We start from the raw sequence: 13,836 nt of genomic DNA on the forward strand, positions 1-13,836 counted from the left end.
CATCCCTCAGGAGAAGAGCAAGAGGATGTGGATTGAGTCTGATGATGTGAAAACAAGGGATGCAGGGATAATCTGCAGGGAGGGAAGATGAGCTCGAGTATGGGAGACACAGAGAGCTTTCCCATACTCACCTGAACAAACTGCTCCACAACAATCAACACAGATCCACATGATACTGTATCCACTGCCAATCACCTTCATACTCCAGGACTGAGACATATAGAAATGTATTATATTACCGTGCATGTCAAAGAAATAATATGTTGATAAACAGAATATATTTGAACTAATATGCACACACACACACACACACACACACACACACACACACACACACACACGTATGCAAATAAATACTAATAAATATAAATAAACATATAAATTATATGGTAACACTTTACAATAAGTTATTAGTTAACATGAACTAAGAATGAACAATACTTCTTCAGCATTTATTAATCTTAGTTAATATTAATTTCAACATTTACTAATACGTTATTCAAATCAAAGGTTGTATTTTGTTAACATTATTTAATGTTTTGATCGACATGCACAGCACAATTATTTAAACTGACACACTGAGAGCAAAACCTCTTCTCAAGTCTCCAAAAGTCTAAACACATTTTCTGCTTTACACACATTTTGCAATTCAAAATGGCCCTTTTTAAATGCACTGAACACGGTTCTCTGCATAAGACACAACAATCTGACATAAAGTCACATGTTTGCCATTTCAAAACACTGCCATTCAAAATGACACTGCATGAGCTAATTGGCCAATACATGTGCACCTGGCCAAAGACCTCAGTGGTCAATTGTTAACACTTCAGTCTTTTTCAGTTTACTGGGGGTTTTTTTTGTGAGCATATTTTTGTCCAGTCCAATGTAAATATATCTGCTGTGCATATGTTGCACTGACTTGTTTGGTGAAAAATAAAAAAATAAATGTTTCAACAGCATGTGTGTGTATCTGCAAATATTTCTGTGCATGTGAACAATCTGAAGAATTTAATACAATTTGAATTATTTTAGTATTATGGCAAATCATTCTAAAGATGAGAGTGCTTTTCATTTTGCCCAACAGTATGTAGTTGGTCAGACAAAAATCTGGTAATATGAATGAAGTGTGTGCATTTTCGTGATTTTCATAATGCTAATGTAGTTTTGGTTGCAGTGCTTCATTTTGCAGGATATATTAGGTATTTTGCAGTTTGGGTGTGTGGTTTTGTGAATTGTGTTAAGTATTTTGATAAAACCAGCCTAGTTTGCAAAATTGTGTGTTAGCAGTTGGAAAAAACTGTAGTATGAACTAATATTAACAAAGATTAATAAATAATGTATTGTTCATCGCAAGTTCATGTTAGTTAATACATTAACTAATGTTAACTAATGAACCTTATTGTAAAGTGTTACCAATTATATTTGTTTGTTTTATAAATAAAACACATTTACAAAACATATAAATAAATCCTTTGGTTTTTACACAATATTATAATTCTCTAATTTATCTGTATAGTGCATTTCACAATACAAATTGTTTCAATGCAGTGTTCTTAAAGAAAATAGTGTCGATCAGTGCAAGCTGTGATGAGAAACTCCCTAGAAAGATACATTTTACAAAGAACACATAAAAAATCACAAAGCTATACTATGCAGATTTATTATTATTATTCATTTATTACTGGTTTACATTTGGTAAAGTATTTAAATATTCGGTAACACTTTACAATAAGGTTCAATAGTTAACATTAGTTAACTACATTAGTTAGCATGAACTAATAATGAACTGCACTTATACAGCATTTTTAAACTTTGTTAATGTTAATTTCAATATTTACTAATACTTTATTAAAATCTTGTTGAACAAACAACGAACAGCTGTATTTTTATTAACTAACATTAACAAAGAATAACAAATATTGCTTATGGTTAGTTCATGTTAGTTAATAAATTAACTAATGTTAACTAATGAACCTTATTGTAAAGTGTTACCAAATATTCTCTCATTTTTTCCACAGACACTATAGCACCCCCTTGAGGTCCCCTGGGGGTTCGCAGACAGCTGTTTTTAAATCTGTGCTATGGGTTGCTCTTATGGTACTGGAGCTTCTGGAAGGTTTTCATTTTTTAACTTTACAGATGTGGTCCCTTTATGAAAAAGTATTATTCAAAAAAAATCTCATTTAGTTTTTTCACCAAAAAATAGCATATAGGTTTGGAATGAGGGTGAGTAAATAGTAGCAAACTTTGCTGTATAGTGGATACATTTACATTTACGCATTTGGCAGACGCTTTTATCCAAAGTGACTTACATTGCATTTCAAGGAACACATTTCTTATCAGTTCTTGCTTTCCCTGGGAATCAAACCCATGACCCTGGCGTTGCAAACACCAACGCTCTACTGTTTGAGCTACAGATAGCTAAAAATAGTTCTTGGGTTTGCAGAGTAATGTTTTGGAAGATGGGAATGGTTGGTGCTGAGAGGCTTGAGCTGCTAGGACGCCTGCTGGCTGGTTAACTAATTAGCTCTTTTGTATCTTGAGTGAATCTGGGCTGTATTAATGCAACATGGAAGTCACTCTGTAAGTGTTGGGCACAAACTACTTAAAAAGAGGTCACATTTTCTAAGTATACCCTGCAGGCACGACTCCCTCCACTCCACTCCCATGTCTCATACTCCCACTCCCACTCATATTGCAGCCGGGATGCCTACAAAATATCGACACTGTGATGACACTGGGTGTTGTTATGCCACTGAGGAAATAGGGAATTCAACACGACTGTAAATCCCAGTGCTTTTACTTTAGCAAGTTGCCTCATGACTTAATAGTGAGAGCACTGGGAGTGCCGTGCTGCCGGTCACAAGGGAGTTGAACTGAGAGGAGGTCCAAGAAGACACCGTCACAGTCAGGAATAAACTATAAATTTCAAACAAGACCTGCATGTTAAGCTTGAATTCAGCAGAGGTCATTCAGCTCAGGTTTCACTCTCTTTTCCTTATAATGACAGCCCGAAACCTTGTGTCTGGTGACTCATCAGTGATTCAGACATCTCTTTTTCTCCATGAAAAAAAAAAAAACCCCACAAACTCCTTAGTCAATACTTAGCATCTATCCATCTATCTGTCTATTCATCTACCGTATCTATCTATCTATCTATCTATCTATCTATCTATCTATCTATCTGTCTGTCTGTCTGTCTGTCTGTCTGTCTGTCTGTCTATCTATCTATCTATCTATCTATCTATCTATCTATCTATCTATCTATCTATCTATCTATCTATCTATCTATCTATCTATCTTTTCCATCTCTCTGCCCTGCATGACACTGTTCGATTTGCAAAGTTGCTTTCCACAACTCTCCATTGTCAGAGGCTCCTCTCCGGGTGCTGAATAGATGAATGGAAATGGGGAGGAAAAAAAGAAAAGGGGTCGGACATGTATCCCTAATTGGGAGTGGGAGGGAGAAAAGGTGGGCGGGGGGCACGGTTGTCTCTGCGTACAGCTGAAAGCGATATCCTTGTCTCCCCTAGCTTGCCCCACTCCCCTCTGCTCCACCCACAGGATACCTGAGAGTGAGGGTCTCTGGGGAACTGGACTAGGGGAGGCTTTCAGTGGCCATGAAAGGAGAGCGGAATAAAACACAAGAAAACTCCTGACAATATACAGTATCCCTCCCTAGAGCATGGCTCACAGCTGAAACACTATATGTGCAGCCACTGTACAATGGGGGCAAGAGTCCCTTAATAGATGCGTGGCCTTCACAGGTGAGTGGGTGGGACAGCCAGTGCTCTCCAAGCCTGGCAGAGTTAAATGAGTTCAAGGCATTGAGAGAGATGAGAGGGGCAAGAGAGGTCCTGGTGCATGATTTCAGTTTGCATGCCTTCCTTTAGGAAGAATTACAGATGTCAAAATAGTTTTTGATGCTGAATAAATCAAATATAATTTTCTGAACGAAATCACAATAATTTGAACCTTCAGAGCTTTGGTTGATAATAGAGAACAATCAAACTGAAAACATCAGCAAATAATTATTAGTGCACTGAAAAAAAGGTGAATAGGATTTAACAATATTCACTCCGAAATTGCAAATAATTACCAAGAAATTGCAAGTAACACATTGAATTAAACATGAAATTTTGAAGCAGAAAGAATGAAATACATTTTCTTGCAAACCATACTCCAATAATCTTTGTTCACAACTTCAAAAAGTAATTTTTTGACAGTGTACAAGCATTTGGCTTATGGGTGAATAATAATAATTTTATAGGCATCCTATGATCATGAAGTTCATGACTGCATATCAATTCTGCATCCAGAGAAAAACCCACACAGGAGGCTCTTAGATGGGGTTTACACCACAAATCCAATCATTCTCAGTGTCTCACCCTGTAATCTATATAAGTCAAAGCATTCACCACTAGTTTTAAAGAAAGAATTGCCCCTCATGTTCTGAGGTGTGACTGGAAAAAGGGCCTCCAGCACTACAAGAGCCATTTTTTTTCCCTCAACCATTCACTACCACAGCCTCTCGTTCATCGGAAGGGGAACAGCACGCTGGACGTAACTCAACCCATGAGGAAGTCGACAAAAAGGATAAACGCCCCTACAGTTTAGGTGTTTCCTATACATATGCACACACATCCATATCCTCACAATGAATGTAACTGATGCTCAAAGGGCATTGGCCGTCAATATAATTGGCCTCACCATTGTGTATCTTTGAATGAGACGGTTACCTAAGAAGCCTCATGTTGGTGTAGGTACGTCCACTTTGAACATTTTGCAGACACAAAAGGGCAGCCACAGGAGAAACAAAGATGTGAAGAATCACCACTGCTCTTTCAGTTTCTTTTTACGGCATGCTGAAAGACACTGAGATGGGTTAGACAAGGTTAGCTAACAAATGGCTAATCCATCCATTTTTTTTTCTGCAGATTTTTTGCAATTAAAATGATATAGCATTATATATGTTTCAAAAAGGAATATTCCAGGTTCAATACAAGTTAAGATAAATCAACAGCAGTTGTGACACCGTTGATTACCATAAAAATGAATTTCAAACAAAAAAATGGTTTGCAGTGAGGCACTTACAAAAGAAGTGAATGGGGCCAGTCCTTAGGCACTGTTTTATACACACTGTTTCAATAGTATAGACACAAAACATAAACAATAAGTTTTAACATAATCTGCCATTATATCCAATTATATCCATTGCAAGTGCTTCAACTTAACTTTAAATCAGATTTTTTATTATTATTATCAACATTATGCAACAAATGCTGTTGATTGAGTTGAACCTGGAATATTATGTTAAGTGCATTCATATATCTGTTGCATATGTTCAGCAGATACTTATACCAATGTTTTCAAACACTTTTTCAAAACTGTGTGAACATCTTTTTTTTTTTTTTGGTTAAGATCATTCATGAATAACATTATCTATGATTCCAAAAGAATAATCCTGGCTATCTAGGTTACATTGATACGCATCATCAGAGACTGCAGACTTAGTGTTCACAGGAAGCCTATGCATTATTCATACCTCTTATTCATCGGCTCATGTGACGTTTTCTATTATTTTCTCTCCTTGCTTAGATAACAATCTTTTTTAAAAAGGCCACAAAGCTTTTTTTAACCATGTAGTTGTGGTACATGCACAGGTGTATGCGTATCTGTCAACAACGGCCTCTAATACATTACTTGACGTTAATGTTTTATAGAGTTGTCTCCATAAGCTGACATCCAAATGCTAACAGTTACCTGGCACGAGTCTGTCAGATCAGTGTTTACATATTCGAGAATGATTCTCTCTGTGCACTAACATGTTGCAGTGAATCTTTTCTCCATTTCTCATTCACTTTCTGCACTTGCATTAAAGTTGTCTTTTTTCCTCTCTTTTGAATGCCTTGTTCACCTCACCCCCACATGCCCTCTTCTATCTTTTTCTGTCTTGCTCTATGGTTGTTGCTACTGTCTCGAAGCAGATGGAGAGTACGGCCCAGTTTTAGCTTTTGTTCCAATGTCCCCAGAGAGTCCGGGCCCTTTCCTTGGCTCCTCCCACTCCCCTTATCTCCAATGAACTTTAGGAACCACACTTTTCAACTAAGCACAGGAATGAGCATGTGCTCGGCTTGCAGTTTACATTGTTGTACTCACTTTTTAACACTTTACCTGTTCAGTGTGCATGCCTGATGTTCTGAAATATGTACGTCTAGCCCTGAATGAAGAGGAGGTTGATCTTCATGGTGGAGGTTCTTCATAATCTGTCCATCATTTTGAAGAATGGTTGAAGAACTATAGAAGAGCAAAAGCAAACTATTCCCCAGCACCTCACACTCAAACACTAGGGGGAAATAAAGTGCAATAGAATTCAAAGTTTTAGAGTACATAAAGATGAAAATGCCACTTCGCTATGCTCTTCCTACATTTTCTGTTATTGTCAAACAAAAACAGTCAACGTGTATGCAGCGGGTTAGAGACCATCAGTGTGAAGTTGAGAAAGGTCCAGCCTTTTCTGTCTACATATAACATATTAACCGTATCAAGAAACATTGTGTTGCCATAACTGTCTTAGAATTTACATCGAATATAACCTATATGTTGGTTTTGTAGGTTACTATGAATGTTTAAATGAAGTTGAAAAGCAACACGACAGAACCATCGCGCGCGAGCCTCTCAGATTCAATGCGCCCGCGCATTGCGTAAGAAATTAAGCGGTATTTGTTTATGTTTTTCCTTCAACGCTCTACCTCAATATTTAATGAGCTGTGAAACCTCAACTCGGGCAGGCTCCCAGCTGTTGTCAGGAATACTCCATGAGTAAAACGAAAAAAGACGTTGGTGTCACCGATGCTGTGGTAGCCTATAAGGGCACGCGAGGGTCAACTGACAGTTATAAAACAAGTAGGCTATCCACTCAAGAGTCGACAAATGTAAAGAGGTGTTCGATCATTTAAAATAAAAAATAAGTTAAAAAACAACCATTTCGTATCTGTAGTATAACAGTATTTTCCCTTTTTTATCTATTATTTATGAATTAAAACAAGCAAAAGATTTAGACCAAATGCACCATAAAATCATTGCATAATAATCACCTTCCTCTTTCAAACCACAATAGGGCTGATTGCTGATGTAGGCTAATTCGAATCAGTTAAAAAAAAGAAAAGAAAAAAGAAATGGTCCAGAAGTATAGTAGCCTATAGGCTATAGCCTATATACAAACAGGGTTGTTTTTATAAATTTTAATTAGATATAAGGACAAAGGTTTTCCGCAAAACGCAAGTCACACATAAATCAATTTTCCACCAAAGGCGAAAAAAAAAAAAAACATTCGTAAATAATGAGAACACTGGACCATAGTTTGTCAGATAAAAAAAAAAACTGTATAAGGCTATACAATTGCATTCGTGGGAGACCGGGTATAAAGGTACAAGTTTTTGTGTCAAATTTAATAACTAACTAACATTATGTAGCCTATTGGAGTAATATAAAGTAGATATTAAAAGTGCTCTCTTCCTCATTTTCCAGTGGCTCGTTTAGATCTGCTCTATTGTCACATATTGAATGTTGCATGCAAGTAGGTAGTGAACCTGTCAGTTCAATGTGTGCATATAAGTTTCTTAAGGGAGCACAACTTAATAAAACTAACAATATAATTGCAGAGCCCTTTAAAAGCATAACTATTTTATAACTTTTAAGCATATCGACATGTTCCAAGGTAATCATTTTCCAAGCCTTTTTTTTGTGTGTGTGTTGAGCACACCGGACATATGGTGAAAGCTTAGTTCAGCACGACTGAACCTGCCAGGTCCTGTAAGTTGTAACTGTGCACTTATCTTGCCAATTACAGATCTAAGTGATACTTTAAGAAATAACCAGACAGTCTCCGTCGTATAATACCGTACGCTGTTATGTAAAGCGGGGTATAGAAACATGTAGGCTAAATGGAAACAGACAGTTTTACGCTTAAGAATAATATGATCAAATTCGCCTGCTAAATGCAGGTGATAAACTTTTCACCTAGTTTAAGCATCAGTTAGGCTACTCCCAATTTACAGGCGCGTGGTCGCGAAATCTGAGCGCGTTTGTCGTTTCAGGGACGCATGTAACAGGACGGCACAGATGGTCGCGCGGTTCACTAGAAGATAAAGGTATTATGGATAAGGTTGTGAATAATTTAGCGTTCTGAGCGTGTGCATGATATTCCCTATTATTCTCGATGTTAATCTAGATAGGGATCGCAGACACATGGCTCAAGTGATTGGTTAAACGCAGGGGTGGAGACACAAAAAAGCAGGTACGCAGCGCCCACTTTCATTAATAATTCCTGAGCAATTCCAGTGAAGTCTTTCAAGGGAACGGACAAAAAAAGTTTTGGAAAATTACGTATCCCTTCTATTCCTAAAGGAACTATGTCAGTAGCTTATACAATTTACAATGTGCGTGACTCGTAAGTGTAATAATGTTGAAAGAATAAACATGCCCTATTCTATATTTAAATGAGCTTTTGTAAAAATAGCCCAATTCACTTGGGGTAAATGAGGTTTATAAATGTTGTTCATAAATACATTTTTTTTTTAATTATTAAACATAGCCTATTTTAGAGGTCTCACTGTAAAAACGTATGATCAATAAGTCATGACAACATGTTTTTTTTTTTGCATTGCTTTAACTCATCAAAATAAGTTAAGTAATTTTCAACTTTTTTATAAATTATACAAGATTCAACTAATTTGTTAAGTCAGTTTAATGTAGGCTAATTTATGTTGAAATGACTTAAACATCCAAGTTGATTGTAGCCTACTTAAAAATTAAGGCAACAACTTTTTTTTTTTTAGGCTACAGTGCTGTAGCAATTTTTGTTTTATAAAAACAACAACAGCAACAAAAGAAGGCTATATATGTAAGTCCCCTTTTAGTTTAATATAATTAGACGAGTTAGCGTGTTTGTGTGTATGGTGTAGCCTACTACGCCAGCATGTGTACTTTGGTGCGTGCTGGCGGGCGTGTGAGCGCGTGTGTGGCAGACTCACTGAGCGAGTGTATAGTCTCTCGAGTCAGGTCCTGTGGGACTCCACTCAGTGCGCTCACCAGCTGACAGCGCGTGCTTCCAGGAGGACACCCAACACCACTTGACACGGGTCGGCCAGCAATTTTGTAAAAAATAATAAACGCTTCAATTACAGTTAAAACAATTTATTCAATAAACATGAGGTTACGCATAGATAAGAAGCGTTTTAAACAATTAAAATCCTTTCATACGCAAAATCAAATAGTTCATGATGTTTGTCATGGCTCGAGGGTAGAGAAGCTGACAGTTGGCATGAGCACGCGTTAAGAAAACCGTAATGTTTGTGCTAAACGTCTTTAGAGAAGTGTTTTCAAACTCTGAGCAAATGAAAAGATTAACGTTGAAACTAAGTTACAATATGAAAAATAAGTTTTTGGTAGTTTTAGAGTGACAGCACAAAAACAGCGCATGCAGCTACAATAGTTACGTTTTCTCATTAAAACAGGTTGTTGATGCTTACATTTTTTACGATTCGTACGAATTAAATCATACGAATTTATACGAAATCGCAATCGTAAAACTTTTTCTCATGAGTATATAACAATATAAGGAAATTAACTTAAAGAGGACGTTTACATTTTATTTGACAAATATCTTGATTACAATTCCACAAGAAAAATATTTTTGAAACCAGAAGCTAAAGAATGAAAAGATGAACTGACATTATGAGTTAATGGAATTATCAGTTTAATTCGTTTTTTCTTTAATTATAGGTGTCACTGCATATTAAGTGTGTTGAAGTGTACAGTTCTAATGGCATTACAGTTTTACAGTAGCCTATCTAATGGTAATGATTTCGTGTAAATAACACTTAAAATCAGATTCCGATAATAACCAAAATGGTTTCACAGCCTGAAACCATATGGCCTGAAAGCCATAAAGAACCTTTTTAAGTTCCATAAATAACTTTCTTCTAAAGTCAAGTTGTTGTGCTTTAAAGAACTCAACCAATACACTGATCTGATAAAAATATGTTCAATTAAAAACATTCTCTAAAGAAAAAAATAACCAACTTGATAAAGAGCCTAAATGTTTCTTGTTTCACTGAACTTGCCAAAATATATACACTTAAAATAAAGGTTTATTTTTATCACCAAATGTTTTGATAGTTGTAATGATTAAATGTCACATCAATTCCAACTAAAGTGTTCCAATTATAAATTATAACATTTGTAAAATGTAACATACATTTAGACCATTTGTTGCAATGTATAGCCTATATTGAAATGATTAAACAATAAGATCTAGACATGTTATGAGACATTATGAAAAAGTGATAGGATATAAGAAGTATAACAGAGATAGAGATAATAGAGATAACTCAAAGAGACATGAGACATAATCATGTTAAATTTGCCTTTTTATTTCTACAATAAAACAAAACATACGAGTAGCAAAATTCCAATGTAAGGCAAAAATTGACAAGGCAAACGAAAATAAATAGCTTAGGCTACTTCAGCTACAGAAGCAGAACACAACTTTGCATTGAAATCAAATATTAAAAAGAACGGATGTACAAAATCTAATGGCTATATTAAATATATTCGTCAAATTGGCATTACTTCTACATAAACACAATTTCTTGTTCCACGACAAAAGAATGTTTCTCAAGCCTATGGCCCGTTTTTAAAGTGCACGTAAACTTTAGAAGTTGCAAATTCTTACAGGGTTCAAAATCAATCGTATCCATGAAATAGGCCCATGACAATCTTTTCTGAATAATAAACAGTTTCAAAAACTTTCAAGGAAGACAGTTTTATGCATGACATTCGAGCCCATGGCACTGCTGCACGCGGCAGTTCACATGGCGTAGGGGTCTGGTCAATGTCACGAGAAGGCAACTAAATCTATTGGCGTCAGACACAACAACATCATTGTCAAAATATCGTACAACAAATGGATAAATAAAGCAACCCATTACAAAGCCCAAATATACGATTGACGGACAGTCCAGTGTGTTTTCTAAAAAGCGCGGTGCTTGGGCAGTTTCAGTTCCGAGAGCTCGTCTTCGCTCTGCAACTCCAAGTGCGCTTCGTCAGAGTCACTGAAGTGCGAGTGAGGGGAGAACTCTCCGTCGCTCCGGTTCGACCGAGGCGAGTCCTTGCTGGCCTCCGAACCGGACTTGCTCGTTCCAGAGGGCGACTGAAGCTCTTGCTCCATGAAAGAGGCGAATGTTCCATCATCGTACTGGTACGGGTAACCCGCGCCCGTGCCTCTCCGACAGGTGCTCGGTGATCCTCTGGGAGAGCGGTCCTCCTCGAACCCCTTGGCAGGCAGCAAGTCGCAGTTTGGCGGGTCGGCTTTAGCACCGGGGCCCTGAAGCAAGTCGGACAGGGCGTTGATGTAGATCTGGGCCATCTGTAGGGTTTCGTATTTGGAGAGCTTCTTGTCGTCATCGAAGGCTGGGATGACACTGCGCAGCGCGTCAAATGCGTGGTTCAATCCGTGCATTCTTCGCCTCTCCCGGGCATTGGCAGCCACTCGCCTCTGTTTCTGCACGCCGTTGGTCGCTTTGCTGGACGGGGCCCGCTGTCTGCCCTCATCTGCACCCACAGCTCCTTTAAGCCGGCAGAGCTCGCGTACTTTGACAGGACTCTTGCTGCTCTTCCTGAAGTTGGAAGCAGAGGACACGCCTTCCGAGCTCGAGCCGGGCGAGTGCAGCAGGTATTCGGCGTGTGCCGCGCAGGTGCCAGCCTGCACGGGAGCCAGCCAGGCGCGTGGGTCACTGCTGGCCATGAGTGCCAAAGCTGGTGGGTACTCGCGCTGCTCCCCCCGCCCCAAGCTTGGATGCTGGACGTCGAGTTCAACCACCTCCCTTGTCTCCGTGCTCATTCCATCCATTTTGTTGTTTTGTGCTTTTTGGAGGAAAGTGGGTGGCTATGGATATGGGAACGGGGTTTTTGCCGTGGAGGATTTCTCTTCTTACACCTGTGGTGAACAGGATTTCTTTACTGATGTCTCAGAGCGACTCGTCGGTTTTAAAAGCGGCACGCGCCGGGGAGCCCCCCTTCCCAAGCTGGTCGCGTGGCGCTTTGACCAATAAGAGCACGCGGGGCAGGCGCGTGTAGGCGACCAATGAGAAGTCGCAGCAAACCCGAGAGAGGTTATTATGCCCAAACTTTCTTTCTTTTCTTTTTTTGATAATGTAGCGCTTCAAGCCTGTTTAACTACAGAATTATTATCACAATGGGTCGTCCCACAGGACGTAGGCCTACTCAGAATCTTAGGGACTGAATGAAGTTTTGTGGAAAGCCACCTTACAAGTTACGTTTAGGAAATTAGAGTAGGCCTTTAATACAAAAAAAAAAAACAAGAAAAAAGTTGTCTCGACAGTCTGAAATGCGAAAGGGGTTATCAAAAATCTTTGACGACACCGCGTGCTTTGAAACTAGCTTGGTTTATTAAATTCAACTTAATTTAGTCATGTTTCTTAAATTATGCCCGAACCTCAATAAGAAAACAAACCCGATGACCTAGGCTACACTGCTTTGACAGGCATTTGCTCTGTCTTCATGTATATTATCCCATGAAATGAAAGAAACATGCATCATTTTGTATTTTGCATATTTTAGTCAATGAAATGTAGCCTAATAAGTTAGGCCTATTAGAAAGTTATTTACAAATGTTTTTCTAACTTAATGCCTATTTATTTATTAGTTTACGGAATAATAGCCTATAGGCTGCTATAATATAGACTAATCGTGCTTATAGCCTAATCGTAGCCTACATGTAGCCTAATAAGTATATAAATTAATAAATAATAAATATAGGTGTGCTACTTCTCTCAGTTATGCAAAAATCAGTTATGCAACATAAACATTAAATAAAGTGCAATAATTAGTTCTATTGGTGCACATAAGACATTCAAGCAATGAGTGTTATACCAGATTGAGTTTCGTTTCTTTTTTGAACAAGTTCAAAACCTTTTGATCCGATTTAAGGAACGCCCTTTTAGCAAAAGAGCTTCCCAAAGATCAGAAACCTGATCTGGAGGCGCGACAGTCCCTTGCTGTCACGAGCTTTAGAAAGAGAGCAAGCACAGAAGGGGCAGCAAGATTAATAATAATAATAATAATAATAATAATATTAATAATAGGCAACTAATTAGGTAATTTTCGTTGAATTATAGATAACACATTAATTATTGGCTACTTTAAAAAAATAAATAAAGTAGGCCTACAAAAGCCAATAAAGTAATGGAATAGGCCTAATGCATAAATATCGTGAAACTAAGAAAAGGTAGGCTATTATCAGGAGTGAAACCATGTAGCCTAACGTGGATAAATGTGCAGAGAGAAAACCGTGCATTGTTAAACAAACTTTGTGACATAGGCTACAGCTGCGTTCCCTGGTTAGTCACCGAAACAAGTATGAAACGCAGTGATGCACATGACCTTAATTCCGGTTTTCTGGCATTAAAAAGTCCACATTCATCTTTTTACATTTATTCATGAATTCATAGAGTGCAGAGGCTTGCGGACTGGCGCCTGAGCTCACCCCAACTGGAGCCTCATCCAGGCGGCTTGTGTGTCTTGGAATAGGTCCTAAAGCAAACAACAGGTTGGGATTGCTGCCGTCGATTATTAAAGTGTCCCAGGGACAATAGCGACTCAATGTTCCATTCGACACGCCTGAAGAACTCTTTGGAAAAAGGGCACAAAATGTGTCTCGATGGGGGCTTCCACCGCGATCGAGTCTGCGTGCTGCTTTCTTCATTCCTGTCTCCCGGGAAACCCAGAGATATCGCGTGCTTGATAAAAGTC

General features: G+C 38.2%; 1 protein-coding gene across 1 annotated transcript; it reads right to left on the reverse strand.

The window, feature by feature from the left end:
- Positions 1-10,422: 10,422 nt before the first annotated feature.
- Positions 10,423-11,914, reverse strand: atoh1a (atonal bHLH transcription factor 1a; the record flags this gene model as incomplete). The annotated part of the gene is made up of 1 exon (XM_084087592.1): positions 10,423-11,914. The coding sequence occupies one exon, from the start codon at positions 11,912-11,914 to the stop codon at positions 11,036-11,038; it is 879 nt and encodes a 292-aa protein (XP_083943718.1). The 3' UTR covers positions 10,423-11,035.
- Between the last annotated feature and the right edge of the window lie 1,922 nt (positions 11,915-13,836).

This window comes from Abramis brama (genome assembly GCF_963993115.1).
Source record: "Abramis brama genome assembly, chromosome: 16".
NCBI classification, from domain to species: Eukaryota; Metazoa; Chordata; class Actinopteri; order Cypriniformes; family Leuciscidae; genus Abramis; species Abramis brama.